Source organism: Rhinolophus ferrumequinum, chromosome 4 (assembly GCF_004115265.2).
Source record: "Rhinolophus ferrumequinum isolate MPI-CBG mRhiFer1 chromosome 4, mRhiFer1_v1.p, whole genome shotgun sequence".
In the NCBI taxonomy this organism is placed as follows: domain Eukaryota; kingdom Metazoa; phylum Chordata; class Mammalia; order Chiroptera; family Rhinolophidae; genus Rhinolophus; species Rhinolophus ferrumequinum.
The window spans coordinates 46,771,049-46,792,710 of NC_046287.1; the positions used below are offsets into that span (position 1 = coordinate 46,771,049).

General features: G+C 34.6%; 1 protein-coding gene across 5 annotated transcripts in view; it reads right to left on the reverse strand.

Annotated features, from left to right (window-relative positions):
• The window catches only part of FGF14 (fibroblast growth factor 14), a 600,644-nt gene that overhangs the window by 108,050 nt on the left and 470,932 nt on the right, over positions 1-21,662 (reverse strand). For all 5 annotated transcript variants that reach the window (XM_033104270.1, XM_033104274.1, XM_033104273.1 and 2 more), the window contains one exon: positions 19,366-19,469. In XM_033104270.1, coding sequence (XP_032960161.1) covers positions 19,366-19,469 — 104 coding nt within the window. The remainder of the gene's footprint in view (positions 1-19,365; positions 19,470-21,662) is intronic.

Sequence of the window (21,662 nt, forward strand, 5' to 3'; positions counted from 1 at the left end):
ATGTACCATTGCTTGAACTGAGTAAGATAAGCCCATCTACTCTTATACTAGTTACAAGAATTCAAAGATCTGTTTGTATTTTTTTTAAAGAATCTAAACTGCTTTCTAAGTCAAAGAATTTCCGAGTTAGTCCATGTTAAATTAGATGTTAGCTAATAGATTTGTTTTCCAACATAATTACTATTAGCATATATAATGAAAAGTCCTATCAAGTTAAATGCAAACAAATTGAGCATCTTTCTATGAAGTCATGAAACCTAAGACTAGTAGCAGGTCAAGTGTTCAGAGACAGAAAGTAGTTGCCAGTATTTATTGTGCATTGGAATGGTAAAGCGTGTCCCTAGAATTAGTGGCAAGGAAATCAATAGTGACGCTATAGCTGTTGCAGAGTGGCCAGGTTAACATGACTCCTTTCTGCAGGACAAACTGCCATTTTTATCAAGTCTCTCTCTGAATCATGTCTCAGATTTCTTGTTGAACCAATGGATGTTTTGATTATCTCAGTGCCTGAGTCACAAATGCAAGAATTTCTGCTTATTCCAGATCTACTTTGCCCCTCCCATCTTTTTTTGCAGTAGACTCCAGAGTGTGTTTTTTGCATTTGAAAAGACTAATCATCAGTACTCGTTTATGTAAACCATTTGATTACTAGGTGGAATAGAACTGTGTGTATAATTAAATATATATCAATTTTGAAATACTTTGAGTTTTCTTGAATATCTGTTTATGGTAACTCAGCTATAGAGTATGTTGCTCTTTTCACATAGTGTTAGGCTTATATCTAACTTTTTCTGAGGAACCTTTGATACAAAGTGATTGAACAAAAGGAGTTCAGCTCTGTAGGGTGCTCAATGTCCCCTGTCCCTCTTCCAATATTCTTCTCTGCCCTCAGAAAACAGGTATCCATGTTTGTTGTGGCATCTTCCCTTCATCTTTGTTTCTGTTCTCTCTTTCTCAACTCTCTTCATCTTAACATATCAGAGACTTTCCTCCCTTCTTGTTTATCAGCACAATAGTAATTCTTTGTATAAGGTTAAGCTTCACTTGTCAGTGTTATTACTTGTGAACTATTAGTTTTAAAAGTGGGAAAATGGAGTAATGAAGACGCTCCTGGACACAGAACATCACAGGGCAGGAATACTGATAAATTCAGTAGGTCAAGTTCAGAACCAGGAAAGAGGGTGGCTGAATACATGTTTGATATATGTTCAAGAACCCACAGGATAATTGCTACTGGATGACTGGGTAGGAGATGTTGAAAGTACTCTGTGAAAAGAATAGGGCTGTAAAAGAGTATTATTTCAGTGTAAAAAATAATGGTGTTCATCTCTACACCACATAAGGGAATCGAGAAAGTTGAGGAAACAACAGAGTTCAAGTAGGCATGTCTGGATCAGTGTGGCTTGACGTATAACAAGCATCACTAAGCAAGTCTTATCATGGTTTATTATGTTGACAGAAATATTGTTTATTTCTACCACATCATGCATGCCAATACCCAAATTAATCAAAAAACAACTTCAAATATAATTATATTTCTAATGACCATGTAATGGATCCTCTAAATTCGGACAACTGTCAGCATTTAAGGGGACACTATTAAGGGTTATACCAGAACAACTTGTGTGAACCAGACTACCCTGGGAAAACTAAAACAAATGTTTATTCTGTTTATTATTCATCTGCATAGAGTCATACACATAAATGAGGCTTTCATCAACAAATATGTATTACGTGTATGCATTTGTAATATGGTATACAATAGAGTTGAATCTGGCATTAGAGGTCGTTGGATTCTAAAACTCGCAAGTTAGATAGAAATTAAATTTAATCAAAATTATTCTTAAGCACTTCTTAGGGCAATAGCATTTTTTGGAGATGAATGTAACATTTCAATATATAGTCAACAAAAGCAGATTTTCCTCCACACTAAAAACCAATCATTCCTCCTCCCTCCTTATTGTGTACCAGGCTTTGCATTTAAGGGCCCATGTATATTACAGTTTCATATTGTTAAATATGCTGTATGCAGTGAACTATAATCACTGTGCAGATATTTACATGATGAGAACTCAAAGAGCTGAATCTGACAGAAGGAAAGCAGACCGACCTCTCCCATCTACACTCACTTTGGGAACAAACACACATGTTCCAGCGCCACTTGTTAGAATTCTAAATCTGGATGTATGGGGGATTTTGCTTCAGTTAATTATTATGTGATTATTATTATTTGCTTCCGTTAATTATTATGTTATTATTATTATTCACAAAGTTGAATAATACACAGTTAAGTTGACTAGTCCAACTCCAAAATCCTTACTATAAATATAATGAACAAAACGATTAAGATATAAGGGAGTAGGGAAGAAATAATGACTGAATGGGCTTCAGGAAGATCAGCAAATGTGACCTTTGTCCCAATCTGTGACCAACTAATGGGAGTTTTCTTCACAGAGCAAATGAATGATGGCTTGGAAAGGGCAAGAAAAGTACATTGAGAGAGAATAAATTTCATATAAAAAAAGAGCTCTTTCCAAATCTATGGGACTTACAATAAGAACATGGGACATAACAAATAAAATGAATAATGTCAATTATCTATAATTTTGAAATTATTATGAGAAAGAAAGGAGCCTAATACGATACTTACCAAAAATAATTTATAGTGTCCTATTGTAAAGGTCTGTCATGGACAAGATAAGAAAAAAGTTTATGTTGAATGTAAACGGACAGTGTTAGTTTCAAAGGAATAAGCCTTTTCAGCTATGAATATACTTTTACATGTCTTCAAATTTATGACAAACATCAGGAAACAAATTGAAGCCATTAAAATAAAACATTCTTAAAACCATGACAAATAAATCACAAAAAAAAGAGACTCCCATATTCTGACAATTTCAGGCATTTACTAAAACTAAGAAGGCCAGATACATAGCAAGACTAGTGTTATATCAGTGATTTTTTTGCCATTATGTCACCTACACATAAACTCACTCTCTTAAAACGTGTTCACTGCACTCATTCTCACTAAAAAGCATCATTCCTTGAAATCGACTTGAAGACCATGCGTGAGAACAGCACCTTCCATAGAAACCTTTTGGATTTGGAGCCCTTGTAAGTAAAGGACATAGATTCAAAGCCAATTTATCATAATAAGCACATATTTATAGGCTCTAAGCCTTTTACGTAACACATTTCACAGCCCTCCTCTCTTACACTATGGCTGAGTTGTGTTTTGTTTTTTTTTTCTTTGCTCTATAGCAGAACAGAATTGCCAATGTTAGAATATATGGTACTCTGGGCTCAGCACAGGCACACATTTGTATTGTCCTCTTTTATAATTCCCAAACATTAAGTGATAAAATGCAATCGTTACCTATATTCTCAATGTACATTCTCACTGACTTTTGATTTAGGAAGACTATAATTTACAAAAATCATGTGCAGCTATTTGTTTGGTAGATATTTATTTCCATGGAGGTACACATGTGTACTTGAACATACTTGGCAAATCCAAAAACAATTAACTCAGAGTACAAATTTCCATCATGTTGGAAATTTGAAGGACTGTATTTTATACTGCAAGTGCCAGAGACCAACACTCCAATGGCAGAAATTTACAGAAATAGATTTAGATCAAGAAAAGTCTTCCATTTGGGCTGATTCTCTCTAGCATTTTGTAGAATAATGATAAATCCTCAGGATATACTTAAAATGTGAACTCCAGGCCTGCAAGGTTTTAGGAGGTATTTATCATTACGCATCTATGTATGTAAAGGGTATGTAATGGCAGCAATCTAGAAAAATAGTCAGAAAATGAAGAACACTGAAAAAGAAAACCCGTATGCAATAATAAATATGGTATTTTAAGGTTTAGTGATATTTTTCAATGCCTAGAATAAGAGAAAATGGTACGGCACTTGTAACTAGCACACCCTTAATTGGTGAAAGCAAAGTTTCTTTAAAAAAACTAATGTTAGTCGAAATTTAGATGTGTTGGATTTTTCAGTAATCATCACAACAACTTTCACAGCCTGTTGCATATTGGAAACAGTGCAAATCCAAGACCTTAAATGTTTCCCTTAATAAGTCTTTATGTGCACATAACTTGAAAACAACAAATGACAGCTCTATTTGGATATGAAAACTAGGAGAGTGATTCCTCTAATTATAAAAGCTGGATAGGGAGAAATGCTGCTGGCATGGAAATGAATAAGCTTCTAAAGTGGACATTACAAAGATACATGTAAAGGTGAGTGAGTAACTCGAATATATCCAGCGGCAGAAACTAACTATGACTTTGGGGCAGTGGTGAAGGTCACAATATAGACAGGGAAACAAAGAAACCACCTTGGAGGCATGCTGAGAGAAACAGAAAAGAAATCAAGGATGAGCTAGAAAGAGAAGGTGACTATGTAAAGGAATGTGAGGCTCATAAACAAATGTCTATAAGTAAAGAAAGAATGGTTTCAGAGCCATTAATGAGGTACAAGTAACCTATGGGTGTTTAAAAAAAAAATTATCCTTGTTTTGGGATGCAGTGGGAGGAGGGACAATGGAGAGGAAAGGCTTCACAAGTTAGGTTGGCAGACAGCTTTGAATTCCGGGCCAAGGAGTTGTGACTGTCTCTCATAGGGGTTGGGGCTGGTGGCAGAGGTCGCCAGGATATAGGAGTAATAGCAGATAGTGAACATTGTTCAAAGTGCCAACAATCTGGTCAGTATGCAACTAAGTGAGTATTTCCAACATTTCCCCATACTCCTCTGTGCAGCTCACTTGAAATCCTGTGGACAGCAACTTTATATAATAGGAGTTGTGTCTAATTTATTTGCCAAGTATACACAATTTATTAGTAATGCTATCATGATACCTAAGACGGAAGTTCAACAAAGAATACTAAAAATAAACTCGTGGTCCAAGAAGAATGACATAAAACTATATAATTTAAAGTAGTTCCTTTATCTCTTCTGTGAATATTGTGATTGTTTTGAACATTTATCAGCATCTGAAGAATCTCTAAAGAAGGATATAAAAGTAGAAAATTGCACAAAGATTAAATGTATGACAAGTAACCTCATGAAGGGTCTTACCAGGAAGGAAAATGGAAATGGACTGAAATATTATTGGGGCCCCTGTCCCCTCTCCTTTAAACTTGTAGGGAGGTGAGCTGAATCTTAAAGTAAGTGTTTTTCCCCTTCGTTTTTTTCCAGTATCTTTTATAAAGAAAACAGTATTTCATTCAGCTTGGCAATCTGGATATCCAGAAATTTCCCTGATTGTTACATATCATTAAATAGGATGAAAATGAGTATATACCCCTTCATTATGACAGAATTACAAATATTAAATGGAAAACATATTGAAACCAACCTGATAGCTAAATATGGATGAAATACTTTTATCATAATACACACATATCAGCAACTGAAATATTAGTATTTTCCTTGCAAAATTATTTCTCTCATGCAAATATGAATAGAAATATGGTTAACTTTTTAACAAATGATCACTGTTAGGAAGAACTATTCAATAAATTATATTTTCAAAATCACCAGTGCAATAAAAATATCCATATCTTTCTGGTAAAATATATTAGTCTTTTCCAAGTGAGGCGATGAAATGACCTTCTTAAGGATATCACATTAGACACATATTATTGCAAGTTGAAATAAAAGTTTTACTAAAATAATTATCAAAATAAAGTTGTTTTCTCTCTTTAAAATCTTAAAGATTATAGATTTAATATATTTAATTAGTTTTCAAGTAAATAAATTTAAAAGCAGTAATAAGGAATCCTTAGAATCATTCATAACTTTATAGTTTGATTACACGTTTATTTATAGTATTTTGACATTTTATCTAGTTTCAGGACATAAGATGATATGGACATGTAATTTTATAGTGTCTACTTTCATGGGACTTTTTCTAGGTCATTTCAGTGACAGAGTGAAAGCAATTTGACATTAACTGAAAGACAGTAATAACGATTCTAGGTATGAGATGAAACCCTGAGGTCTACCAATGAAGTGAACTGAGTTTTAAATGTTAAAAGAAAAAGAAAAAAATGATTTTGACCAAAAGCTCCCGACTTTCTTTCCTATGGGCTTGTTGCTTTAACAATTGGAGTACTAGGTAAAAAAGGTTATCTAATTTCTCTTTAAAATTTATTAGACCTTATGAAACTTAGAAAACCTTTGCATTTGCAGATTTCTTACAAGGACCCGAATTGTGTGAACACTATTTTTAAAGAAACATGTATTTGAATGTAATCTTTCTCTATTTGAGATTATAGCAAGTATGTATATACACTCATGGATAAACATAAATGCCCTTTGCAGTTTTCATAATTTTTGTCTTCCTACAATTTTGAAGACGGATCCTGGACAGATAAGCAGAGAGGATGAAGAGCATCCACTCCTTCCTAAGAACCCAAGTTTCATCACTGGGATCTCGGCAGCAGAAGTGTCTCTGATAGAAGAATGCTTCTCCTGGCACTGTGCCCACCAGGCCAACTGTACAGCTGGGGAAATTCTGATTTCTTCTTAATGTGTATATGATAGGCATGGCAATGTTTGGTGAACTACTGTAATTAATTCCCATAATTCTGTTAGAACATAATCACAATATCTGAAGATGAAAGGAAACATAATTGAGCATTTCATTTATTGTTTGGAAAGCATTTCAAATGTCATCATCATGTTATAAAAAGTCATTCAGAATTCTCAAGGTCACCCAGCTTAAATTAGTATTGGTGGCACTGCCATCTTTCATTTAGTCTTCAGAGATGGGTATTTTCTCCTCCCATTATACCTGTCCACCTATCTATCCCACTGTGTAGTCCACTTAAAAAATGAATTATATAAGGCATTTGCCTTTGAAACATTAAAAAAACTGAAGTTATGAATTACATATATAGATCCCATACAACAAAAAATTGGATTTTATTTTCACAGTATGTCACAAATGAGTATGCAGAAAAATCCCTAAATGATAACTAAGAAAAATACCTCATTGTACTTACAAGAATATTAATTTCTCTGTGTGGCCTTTTCATTGCATGGGAGAGAGTGTGTCTTAATAATTTATGAGTACAGAATATACAGGAACATACACACCACACAGTGCCCATGGCACAATAACTCTACTTTTCCCCAGTGGTAACGTACCCATGTACTCTCCATCTACCCCTCAGCTTATTGAATGACCCTTAACAAACTCACTTTGAAGTGGAATTAACAAAAATAATTCACTAATACATTAAAAATGACTGGAGTTTTGCATTACCTCCATCTGCATACTGTAGACTTTATGTTTTTCAATTTTATCTTGCTGTCCTCTCCAACTGCCTCAAATATAAAATCACATCGCGCAACCAATAGTGCAATCTACCACTGATTTTTCAGAGTAAAAAAATATTTTAAAGCACCAAATGATTCTAGGTAGAACACAACTATCAATAGAAAACACAATTAGGTATTGAACAAAATGGTTAAGGTAATTTTAACATGCTGTCGGGTCAATTAGTACATGCTAGTTTGCCAGTGTTTTAGCACACCCCTGGGCAAGTCTCTTGTTAAAAAATGATTGGAATATTGGGTAATTGAAATTAGGTGCTACAATATGCCACATTCCATAGTTTTCCCTGGTTATACAAGGAACATAATGTCTAATGAAGCTGTTATTCATAAAAAAATTAAATAACATAATATTTTGGCCCTGGTAGTTAATGGTTTAATGAGTCTGAGGAATTTCTAATTGATCCCAAAGCCTGATCATGAGGAGAAAAATAAAATCAGGATTGGCTTCCGTGGCTCAGAGAACCAAGGTATTACTGAACACCCTGTGCTTTTAAATAGGCACATATTGCTGATATGGTTTCTTTTCCTTTTTTTTTTTCTATTACTGCTGATGTATGAATGATGCACAAAAATGAATAAGAACTTTGTTTGCATTCAAATTCCTACAAGGTATTATTTGATTTTTTTAAGATAAACACAGGAGAACTATTGCCCAAGGCAATAGTTCTGTCTACCCATTTCAATGTGCAAGTCCACTCATGTAATGCAATTTTAAATTAAATAAAGGTTCACTACTATTTCTCCTAGGTATATGTTTGGCTTTGCTAAGTCAATAAAACAGCCTTTCATAGGACTCCAACTGGATTAGGAAAATAGCTAACCCACTTATGGCACCTGTGGAACAATTTTTTAACAGTTTTCTTCTTTATTTCAACATATTTCACATTAGAATTTATTTCTCCTCGGATATTAAGAGAATGTCTCTTAACTCTAGGTAAGAGTTGTCTAGAGAACTTTGGAAGTTAAAATATTGATTTTTCTATTATTAATATTGCTAGAAATATAGATTCTAATTAATATTGGGATAAAACAATGTAGAAGTTAAGCATTAAAGCATTATCTGATTTGCAAATTCTTAATACAAAAACAATTTTGTACTGCATCTATTGATAACATTACTTTATGGTTATAGAATAGAAAGTAAATGTGAATATTTAATTAATAATGTAGTAGAAACCATGAAGTCTTCCAAAGTGACATATACTAGTTATTAAATGTTGCTTTAATGTTAAACTTGATTTGTCATTCACTATATGGTATATTGGCCTTCTTAGAATTTATGTAGTTTATTGCATTTTTTTCATGATATGGAAAATGAAAACAGAGATGATTCATTTTTAAATATTGTTTCTCTATTGTTTTAGGACCCAATCTTTTGGGTAGTCTTTAAAATTTCTTATATATAAAATTTCTTTCATCATCTACGACCTACCACCACCTCCAGATTTTAAAAAAATTAAACATTTTAATCAAATCTAAATTTTGTTACTATTTACACTATTTTACAGTGTTTTCAATCTAGGGAAAATAAGGACAAAATTGCAAATTGCAATGATATATTTTTCTTTGATTCTAAAGGAAATATAAAACCAAAGTGTTTCATATCATTTCATGAACTTATAGAAATAATAAAGCGCTTTTCTCAAATTGTCATAATTCATGCACTTGCTTTAAAATGTTAAAGTTTAAGTGGTAGCAATATTTACTGTAAATCAAATTTTATTTTTTTGCCCTGAGATTCTTTCTTAAGGTGAAGACATTACGACTCACCTCACGAATGCAAATATGACCACATCAGAAGGCAGACATTGCATGTCAGAGTTTTGTCTCTGTGGGTTTCTCATGCTCTTTCCAGAAAAAAAAAAAAAAAAGGCTAAATAACTGCTTTTTTGCAATTCTAACTTGAAAGATAAACAAACATATCTTCTTTGCTGATGTTTAATGTGTTTTTAGTGGGGAAAAAAAGATAAGCGGCATGCATAATAAATGTCATGAAGAGGAGGACACTCAAGGAATAAATTAATAAGACTTGCTGGTAAAATTAATTCCGCCTTAATAATCAATCAAGAATTTCAGACTGAAGACTTCCTACATATCCATCACTGTTGGAGCAGTGATAGGAAATGTACAAATATAATCATGGAATTATAAATTCTGAGAAAATATAGCCGCCTTAGAATTCATCTAGTCAAGACGCATTCCCAATGATTTCCTTCTATCTACTGGACTTTTAATTTTGGTTTGTTTGTTCATTTTAAATCAGGAATTTTTCATGTATCTTCAAAGTCCCAGCATTTACATCACAATAGCTGTCATTGAAACATATACAGTAATGTTTATTGAATGAATGATAGATGAGTTTATTAATATACACATCCATACCAAGTACTTGACTCGTTCATTAGCCTGTATTTAAGTGCTGAGTAATTACATGGAGTACAATTGATCTTCCATATAGTTCATGTAAACTCTTTTGCTGTCAGATACATGTGTTTACATTTTTGTTAGCTAGAAATTAGGGGCTTTGGTATAGTTAAGAAATCTGCGTAAGACAGGGTGTATAGTTAAATCTGTGTAAGACAGGGTGTATAGTTAAGAAATCTGTGTAAGACAGGGTCCACTCTCTATATAGGACCCAGAAAAGAAATTCAAAAGTGGCCCAAGCACCAGGGTCCCACTGATCACTTAGAAAAGGAGAAGGAAGTCTCTGTTCCAGAAATGGGAATTGTGTGGGAAGACCCTGCTTAGACGAATACAAAATTATCTCTGAGAAAATCTAATCAGGAAAAATAAACAATGTATTAAACATAAATATATTTATTTCATTAGTAATTTTTAAAGTAATCGAAAAAGCATTCACTTCTGAAGCAACCCAGATCTGTTGTCATTGGAAACCTGGTTTGACAGGATGTCCCTGTCCTGAATCACTCTCTTCAATTCAGTAGGTGTCTGGGTGCCTCAGGCTGTCTCAGGCTGATTTCTCCCTTGAGCTTTGTATGATGAAAACCACCTCTTTTTTTTTCAGGATTGCAAACCAGCCATTATTGGTTTGGAATTCAATGTCTTACTTATTTCTATATTTTCTTATTTCATTTTCTCAAGTGTCAGCAAAATTCTTCTTTCCCTATATTATCTTGATGCTCAAGGACACATTTCTTGCCCTATTCTTTCTAGATTGAGCAGAGTTATGATCACAGCCAGGACTTTTTTCCATGCACTTCCTCCAAGGTGATCTCACTTGGTCAACGGGAAAGATGAACACTATTATGGTCATGTTATTTCACTTACTAAAAGGGGCTTGAACTGGAACATAAATTTGTGAACATCACCATCTTCATCATCATCATTATCGTCGTCAATGGTAAATATATAATCATGGAATCTGAAGGTCATGGTCCATGGGACAGTGATGGAGACCCGTGTTTATCAAGGTGTGCTCCTTTAGGCATCTGCACTAGAAATGTCTGGAACACATATTCAAAACGCTGATTCTTGAGGCATAAAACTCACTGAATTTGAATCTTATAGTTTAATGTTCCGGGATCCAGGTATTTACAATGTTATCTGAATAACTCTTATGTATGTTGAGGACTGTGAACCACTATGAGATGATCTGAAGGCCTGATATTTCATCCCCATATTATTAGCATCATTTTTATAAAGGCACAGTTATACATTTAACTCAAGTAGTTCTCTCCTCTATATCCAGTGTCCAAAATTGCCTTTATTGATTCTGTATACTTAGAAATCAAGTAGAATACATTAGAAAGCTTTTTTGAGACATCATGTTATTTAGTAAAGTTTTTTCCAATATTTAACTTTACCCATGAAGATGTTATAGACGTCATTTTCTCATCTTTGGTCAGATTAAGGAGAAAAAGGAAAGTAATCACCACCTATCCTCACAGAACAATTCTTTATCTGCACACTATCCTTAAGACAGCTCTTAGACTTGTTTCTTCTAGGATAAATGAGCTTTGTCATCATCCAAATTAGTCATTCAGTGGGATTATAACCCACCTGGATATGCTGTGTCCAAAACTGAGTACAGTAACTTCCTTTACCCAGGTCCCCTCTTCCTTCTGGTTGTTTTCTCAGTGAAAAGCATCACAGTTCACCAGGTTCTAAGTTAGTCACAAAGAAAGAGCCTTGATTCTGCAATCTCCCATATCCAGAAAACCACGGATTTCTTTCCATATCTCTTCAAAAACTACTTTCAAATATCTCTCATCCTTTCCAGCCCCTTCACTGAGGGTTTGCCAACACCACTGTCTCCAGGCCCACACACAAAGTTAACATGTGTACAAAGGTATCTTGTGTTCCTTTCTAAATTTAAGGAGTAGTTGTCATTGTGACCAGACTGTAGACTGTAACAGTAGAGTGCCTATCTCACATAAAGATAGTCAGATTACACACACATACACACACTTATGCTGTCCAAACGTTTTGTCGTTTGTAACCCCTATTTAGTTTGCTCTTCTTTATTTAGTCTTTTTTTTTTCTTTATTCCGCCATTTCCCTACCTTCCTGCCCCTGGCAACCACTTTTCAAGTCTCTGCTTATATGCATTTTCCTTGTTTAGATTCCACAGGCAAGACCATGTAGTGTTTTGTTTGTTTGTTTTTGTTTTTTCTTTATGTGTCTGGCTTGTTTTACCTTGTATAATGTCCTCTAGCTTTATTCATGTTGTAGCAAATGGCAGAATATCCTTCTTGTTAAGGTTAAATAACATTCCATTATGTATGCTCAGCATCCCTCACCTTTCCTACTGATTGCAAAAGTTTTCACACTGCCACTCGTCTTTTTCCACTAATTCTCACTGTCAGAGGTATACTTCTTTGGAAGTAAATATGGCCATATTGTTTCCTTGCTTAGACAACAACATTAACCAAGCGTAGCTACCATTCCAAAAGAGGAGGTTAAAGGAAATAGGTGAAAGGGGTCATGGATCTAGAAAAGAATAAGTATTTTCAGTGTGGCTGGAAATTCCAGACTGGGCTTCAGGAAGGACGATTTTGTTTTCTCCTCCTCAGAATGGTAGGCTGGAGCCGGGGCTCAGGTGGATTCCATAATATGATGGAGTGAGCAGGAGACATGGCCCGTCCTCTCCACTCTCTTTATTATGCTTCTTTTCCATGCCTTTCCCTTTGCTGTCTCCGCCTCAAAATCCTCTCTTTTTTCCTCTTTCTTTTCTCTTCCCTTTCCCTAATGCTGCCTTACAGAGCTTCCTACTGCTGATTTATTATCTTCATTTATTTTCTCTCTCTTCTTCCTCTTAAGCTCTCAGTGTCTTTTCCACCTCAACCCCAATTCCTTCCTTCATACTCCATAAAATAGCACTAGAACTTGGGTAGCCTAAAAAAGTACATTCATTTCTTTTTATTGTCTATTATCAACCAAATAATAGAAAAATAGGATATTTCATATTTTTATTTTGTCCGAAAGGCTACTTAAAGTTAATTATACACAGTCTGCCGTTTGCATATGTTTCTCAATTGCATTTTCTTTCTGGTAAGTGACTCTAAGTAGAATGGCAGCATTCTTCTCTTTGTCATAATCAATTATATTCTGTGCATCAGTGTTCAGTGTTATAGGAATTACATGAATACTAGAGGGAAATTAACTGAAGTACCACACTTGCTTCTTTATTACTATAAATTACCTTAGCCAAAATACGAAGAACGGATAATAGCCATTTTCAACCTGGGAGACATATCCAACTGAGTTGTAATGTTGAAGAAACCACAGGGAAACTTAATGAAGAAAAGAAATATTTTTTAAGCATAGCAAATGAAGCTTTAAAATATGTGTAAATTTTAAAACTATTATTTAACATTTATAAAAAGAAATAAAAACACTCTGACCAGAAGAGTAATCATGTGAACAAATGTGTGTATATTTAAGCACAATGCATAATTCCAATGAAACACACACAAATACATATATATGTATACATGCATATATGTATACATATGTTTGAGAATATATATAGTTGAAATATACACACATTTGTTCACATGATTACACTATACACACACACACATACATACACAGTGGGTGCCAAAATTTTTAAGAAAGGAAAACACATTTTAAGAAGGGAAAACTGTATTAAAATTGTAATATTCAATATATACCAATAACAAAAGATGAATGCAAGTCATGTTTGACTTCTGCAATTACAAGAGATGCTCAAAGTGGTTACCATCAGTGTCCAGATAATTCTGATTGAAGAAAACTACTGCTTGAGCAATGTTGACTGAAGTGTCCACTTGTATACATTTTTTTGGCATCATATATATACACATATATACGTATATATATATATATATATATACACGTATATGTATATACGTGTATATATATGTATATATACGAATATTTTCAAAAGGTGTTATATATTATTGTGCAGGAAAACATGCATATAGAGTCACAAATTCTTAGAATAACAGAGACATTGAAAATCATCTCAAATTTAATACCCTTTTTTTTTTTAAGATAAAGAAACTGATCCATTCAGTGAAATGAAGAATGAATGATGACAGATGACAGAATTTCCATTCTGAAAGGAGCACCTCTGTGTATCCAGATGAACTTGGAATCTGCTTGGTTAGAGGTATGCCTCCCTCTTCCCTGGGGCCACATCACAGAACAAAACAATAAGCCGTCCTCAGATACTACTGAGGCCCTTGGCTTTCCTACAGTGGACACTGATGGCCAGTTACGGTCACTGCAGCTCAGATTATTTAATTAATTCCATGCAATGCCTGGTACCGAAAGGAAAAAATGGCAGTGGGAGGCATGGATATGATGTGCCTACTAGCGCTGCGATTTCCTGAGGGTGGATGTCAATACATGTTATCCAGAGACAGGACAGGTGCCAGGATGGCTGAAGAACTCACACAATACTCCATGAGCATAGAAATACAGGTGAGTGATGGTGTATGCCTTTGTATGAGTAACTCTAGGGAAGAAGAGGAAGAGTTTGAGGGAAATTAGGTACCATGCCATAAAAAAACAAAGCAGTTCTATTTCTATGCCCTGAAACTGAACAATGAACACAAGAGCAGGTATCAAGAGGACAACAGTATTACCCCCTCCTGTTTTGCTAGAGTTATGAACTCTGTAGGAAGATGTACAATTCATGATAAAATGAGGTGAGGAGGTTCGAGGCTTTCCTGTTTAGGAAGCCTTAGAAAATTGAGCTGGGACAGCAAAACAAATTAAGACACGTGAGTAACAGATGCCTGTTGGGACAGAGGAAGGAAAGTGGAACCACCTTTGTAAAAGAGGATAATGGAAGTATTTTTTAAAGATATGACGGTAATATCAGAAAACTATGTCATATAGAGTAGATAACTTTGAGGTCCTTGAAAATGCGTTTTGCGTAATACATAACACTTATTTTTTTTTCCTAATTAAAGAACACTTCATCCCTATGCACACATTCATTGTGTATTGTTAGTTGGGTGAGCTGATGCCAGCATACACAAGTGACAGTATTCATGTGTCCCAGGGTCGATGCATTAGTAAAGGAGAATGCAGAACTGGTTCAAATTTCTGTAAACATCAACTTAGTGGCAAATGAAGTTAGGAAAACCAAATATTTTATTTTACTCAGTGCTGGTTTTTGTGCCTGGGTAGTCTGTTTACCCACTCTCACCAATTCTACTCTTACCACTTGATCTAAAGCTACTATCATATCCCCTACCAGCCATTGCAATAATGCTTGTTGTGTGCTTGTTGACTGTTGGGTTTTACAATCACCCACCGGTAGGCAGGTGGGAAAGTAGGGGGACCCTTATTAAATCATAAATTCCTGGGCCTCCCACATGCCTGGTGAATTGAAATATCTAGAGGTTTATCCAAGGAATCTTCATTTTTCTTCTCTTTTCAGGCGATTCTTATTTGCTGTAATATTTACAAAATACAGTAACAGTGCATTTTCTTGATTTGTTTTTAAAAATATACATAGAAAGGAATTGTCTTCTTCTCCACTTGTATCACTTGGTTAAGAGACTCAGATGAAATATTAATTTCAGAAGAACACCAGGGCTTACTGCCTCCCCAAATGCCTGCATCTAGGTAATAGAAACATTTCCAGCTCCATTTGGAAACTAATATTCTCATAAATTCAGCGTGTGATAAGACAGCAACAATTAATCTTTATACTTTTTATGTACATTTCTTACCTCATCATTCAGGAAGATCAATTAGACTAAAACCAGAATTTAGAACTCCAATATTAATGTAAAGCATCCAAAGAAACCCTTTAATTTGATAGATGAGAACACTGAGAGACAGAGAGACTGGGACATGATGACACTAGTACTGACTGTCAGACCCAGGATCCAGGTGTTCCAGAAAAAGCCCAGGGCTTTCCCCATTGTAGCATCAGTCTCTTTTCCTTCCCTCCATCCCTCCTCCTCTTTCTTGTCTTATATCAGAAACATATTATGACTTCAAGTATTCTTTATCTCTGGCCAAATGATGAATGATAGTGTTCTTTCACTCCACGTTTTCTTCCACGTTCAGAATTTACATGGAGGATTTTTGGTCCTTCAAAGTTACAGGTTGTTTGGAAGAGAAATAACAAAACTTGATAGCTCCTCACAGCACTATCAATAGTTTATAGTTGGTCAAAATACATTTTACTCCCTAAACATCATTTTACACTAATCCTTTAACAAAAGTATTCCCTTGTTGATTTCTGTTCTGCAACCTTGCAAGCCTGCATTGTACCTTCAAGCAAACTGTTTATATCTGACACTGACTCTCTTCAGATACATCTTTAAGTAACAGATTACAATTATTACGACCATAAAAGAAATGACTACTGGTGTACTGAAGAAAAGATTCCATAGGGAACAAGCAGCTTCAGCATTGGAAATATGATTATTTACATCTCAGTCAAGATAACTTTTTTGTCTCCCTGAAGTGGAATTATCTGACTAATTGAATATCTTTATTTGGATGGTAAGGGAATGTGAGAGCTACTTCCTGAAATACAAACAGAGGAATACATACTTCAAGTCAAATCACCAGTGTGATTTTTATTTAACAGAATTTACTTTGAATAATCTGAGTATTTTATTGCCTACATTTTAAATCTATAGAGTCTCAATAAAATTGGTCCCATGTTAGACACTACTTTACACTGCGCAGACATCAAGTTGATCATTTTAAAGTGGGCATAAGCTTAAAACAGACTCCTTCATTTCCCAGACTAAAATCTTTATTAACTTTTTCTTTAAACCTGAGCTTCACTGGAGTTCTCCTCTTAAAAAATTTACTCAACTTAGTTCAAAACCTCTGAGTTGGGTTAGCCATGCTGAATATTAAACACCCAGTATGAATATCAAGCTTTTCCTGAAAAAATATAATTTCCTACAATTTTTATTTTTCATTTGAGAATCTCCAAAAAAATAGATTGTTTCAAATTATACTTCTTAATAATTAAAATGAGTTTTTTCCCTAGGTAGCAATGCCTTGAAGGTTCTCATTACTTCATCATGTGTTTATAAGTTGTTGTCAGAATAGGTGCTACACTGTGTTATGAAAAATGTCTGGCACATGAAAGCAATACTTTAGAGTGAAACAGTTAAAAATGTAAGCTATAAGTCAGACTAATAATGCTCAGATCCTGTCTTCTCTATCTCCTATTTGGGTGACTTTTCACAGATTCCTAAGCTCTTTCTATAACAGTATCATCATTTTAACAGTATTTTCTCAATAGGTTGAGAAAAATTAAATGGAGGATTAAATTTAAGAGAGGATTAAATGAGCCAACCTGTAAAGTGCTTAGAACAATGCTAAGTAGAGTGTACTGTATAAATATAGCCATTATTATTCCAGAAGTAGAGCTATTATTATATAGTGTAATAATTGTTATATTGTGTTGTGCTATGTTATTATTTTAGTAGGCTCTCAGTAACTAAATGTGGAATAAATGACTGAATATGGGGAAAAAATTCGTTTTACTGAAATATTTGAAGTTCAAATTTCATTACATTGAAATGAACAGAACAGTCTAACTATGGAGTGGTAGTAAAGAATGGAAATTGCATTTGATTTTTATCTAAGTCCTCTTCTGAGAAAATGGCTGAGGATTCTAAAAGTCTGGCCTGGGCAGATGGGGTCTCTAAAGGTAGGGCCTGGGCAAAGAGTGCTTCTTACCACATAAAAGAATCAGAGAAGGGAAGGCCAAGAGAAAACCAAGATCTGCAAATCAAAGAATCAAGCCACCAAAAGGAAGGCCCAGAAGCCAAGTAACTGGGGAGTTAGGGGGGTGAGAGCAGAAAAGAAGGGGTCAGGTAATTTGCCTGCGGTTGTTACTAGGACAAATCCTGAGGTAGGTGCTGTTGCCCACAAATCTGAGCCCTGGGTGAGGAGGCCATATTTAAGATGCCAAGAGTGGACAGGGCAGTTAGCACCTTGCTCACTTCTATTCCTGCCACACTGCTTACATTACACTGAACATAACCGATACTTCTATTTCAGGCTAACACACATACTCAAGATGATATATTTTATCTTTACAAAAATGGCATACATGTGCAACCTTATCATAAACATAAAACATCTCTCTTGAGTGAAAAACATAAAGCAAACTTTTAAATATCTCCTGACATCAACACATACACCAGAACCCAACAATGTGATAAAATCATCAACAGAAACCAAGGACTGGAGACTATGGCAGATATTGCATCTAATAATTTTTAGGTATCTCAAAGATTATTTGGGGGAAAGGAAATAAACAAAAATAACAGTATAAATGTCAAATCAATAAAGTTGATCTGTATCTGAAATAAGGCATTTTTAGAAAATGATTTTTTATCTGAATAGGATTTTTCTTCAAGGGGAGGACAGGGAATTCTAGCTTGATCTTGCTCGAAATATGTTGAATATTCATCTTATGCAACAGAATGCAATTTGCATAATGTGGGGCCCAGGTCTGTGTGCAGGAAAAGCCTTCAGGGAACTCAGATGATGGTTCCAAAATAACAAGAGCACTTTCCAGCTCATCACGAAGGGAATCCACAGTCGCATTTTATTTTCTTTGACAGGATTTCCCAGATTTATTGAAGAAAATAGATCAAATTTCATGGGAGGCCCAAGAGAATGTTTCTGCTTAAGTTGTGAGTGTGTGTGTGTGTGTGTGTGTGTGTGTGTGTGTGTAACGTATTTATGTTTATATGTAGCTTTTTTGACCAAGGATATTTAACATTTAAAGAATGCATATGAGGATGACTTGCAGACCAAAATAAGAACATTTTTCTGTAAGGCACCATGACTTTAACCTATCAATTTTTGCTCAAAGGATAGTAGAAAGAAGTACTTTCATCTAAGTTTCTATTGCTTGGAACTATGGCAGAAATCATTCTAACTGCATTATAATTATGAATACAGCACATGTGAATGTGAATTATTTGTAAACAGTAAATATTTCAGAAGATGTTATGTGGCTGGAAAAGTGCTCAGTTTCTAATATATATTAACACAAAACAGAGACACTTGCTTACAATTAAATGCAATATACATTTTGATATTAGAAGTCTTTTTGTAAAATAATTACAAAATTTGAATTCTTATTTTTAAAAACACTATTCTCTTTTAAATGTTCTCTTTGTTTTAGAATTCACATTTTGGTTTTTTTTAATAAAATAATCTTTTACAAGACTCTAAGACAAGTATATTTCTCAACAGAAATAAACAAGATTATACTAATGTCAACTCTCAAAATTGCTCAATTTTCTATGAACTTGGTCATTTTTAAAAATATGTAAATACACAATGAAAAAGTAATACGACTCTTCTGCGTGATTTGCTGATATTAACAAACACGAACGAAAAATGAATAAACAGCTCCTACAACATTGTAGTAAAGATCAAATACTGAAGCAAGATTGGCAGGCTCAATAGACAGAGAACTTCCTCATTTTTGTTGCTGCTATTGTTATTTTGCAAACATTGAATGAAGGGTCAATATCTTTGGTGCATTACTTACTGATGGGTAGAGGTAACCTTCTCCATTCATGGCTATGTACAACCCTGTCTTCACTCCCTGGATGGCAACAACACGCAGTCCCACTGGTATGAGGTTGAACAGTGCTGTGAAGATAAATATGGTGTCACAAACGGGCAGAAGGAAGCCAAACACTGCTATCACTTCTCTCTCTCTCTTTTCTTTTGTTTAAGAAACATCATCTTTGCTAGGATCTCCTGAGAAGTTCTAATTAATTTTTCTTTCTCTTTATACTTACGAAGTTGCGGCTAGGAGTAAAATTAGCACTTGATCTTAAGTTTGTAGATGTTCTTAGCAGTCTGCATACTTGTATAGCATTCTAAAGAACTAGTGGGATAATGAACAGAAGCAAGCCTGTAATCATGCTTCTAGTGTCAGTCTCAGACACCATTTGATATCAAAAGTAATCAGCTGTGAAAATTCTCAAAGAGCAGAATTTAAAATGTCAAAGTTGACTGCTTATTCTGGTCTTCCACACAGAAGGTGTGCTTTATCATTACAATGTAGGACAGGCCAGAGTTAAAAAGGTAATTCCAAAGCTAAATTACTCTTGCTGAACCAACATGATATGCCAGCAGAGCCCAGAAAAGATGTGCACCTGCTAATGTGCTAAATTTAGAAAGAACTAATCAAACTGAAGCCAATGCAAACTTTAGAGACACAATTTCCTTTACTAATATTTCCTAAAACTATGAGTTAGAACTAAAGTAACAGAGGGAGAAGTGCTCAATTTTACCCGTGTAAGAAATAAAAACTCATTTATGTTTTCTTGTTTGTTTCTTCCCTTATTGCCAAAAAATGTTCTTTATGTATTAATAGTTTTCACACAGTGTAGATGTCAATGTCATAATTGATTTTTTAAAAAATCTTTTAACCTCCCTTTAACACATTTACATGCCAGTGCCACATTTAATTGTCTAGTGGACATTCTAGCATCATTCATAGTAATAACTGCTTGATTATTTGGGAGACTTTTTTAGAGGTACATTTGTAAGAGAATTGTTAATTTTCCACAGTGAGGTAATCTACTCCCATTCAAATTCTTTCTAATTCACATCTAATTCTAAGCAATAGGACCAGGCCAGAACAGGAAATATAGCACAAAAATGTTGAAGTAAATATGTAAATAAAATATCTTAGGTTTAGGATGTCAACTGTATTCCACAAAGGACAAATAATTTGAAAAATGTGGGCAAGTGTGGACTTCTGTCTATGGTCTATTCCAGGGGTGTCCAAACTTTTTTCAACGTTTTTCACCAAGGGCCATATGCGGTAAAATACACAAACAGCCGGGCCACTCACTCGAGGTGAAGTACGTATTGCCTCACCTGGTTTATTTAAGTAAACTAAATGTATTTTTGGAATTTGCTGCGGGCCAATTAACAATGGATTGCGGACCGCATTTGGCCCACAGGCCGCAGTTTTGACACCCCTGGTTCAGTACATAACTAAAAATGAACTTTGTAAATTGTGCCTTAATTGGTAGGCACACATTCTCTTTGACTAGGGTGGAGAAAATTACACACTCTCTTCTAAATACTACGTATTACTGATCCCAAGATCTGAAGATGTCTGTGCTATACATGCTGATAGGAAAATGTCAGGCTATAGCCATAGATAACTGTGCCCAGAAAAATACACAGGGGCATATATGGCAGGCAGATACTAGCTTCACAATGCAAACTAACACTGGATTCTGTAGGATTCTAGGAGCTTATGATAAATCCCCGTGAAAGAACATGGCTCATTTCTGCTTATTTCTATTATATAATATTAAACATGATGGGCGTAGGATACTCTTAGGTAGTTGTGCCATTGTAACTCTCGATATTCCTTCTTTGTGAAAAAAGTCCATTGGCCAGTTTCACTCTCATCTAGAACACGTGAGCTGTCCCATCTCCCATCTATTTTGAAAGGATGGGCACCATAGGATAATTCCTGATTTATGTGCAAAAGTTTTTATGGGAAAACATACCTGTATGCCTATCCATGCAAACTATTCTAACCTAACCTATATGAACCTAATTATTCTAACTTTCATACCCTCCTAATGGTATTTGTAGGTTCCATATATTTGGCATAGGCCAGATGATATAATTCTAGAAGCTAAGTGCATGAAGAACTCCCCAAAATAAAGGGCTATGGAAAAGATAAAAATTACGTAAAATAGTCTAAAACGAACATACTAAAAAATAATATACCGTTTTTTTTCCTCAGGATTTTGCTTGGGGCCTCAATTATAAATATGTTATTATCATTTACAGAATGATAATAGAAAG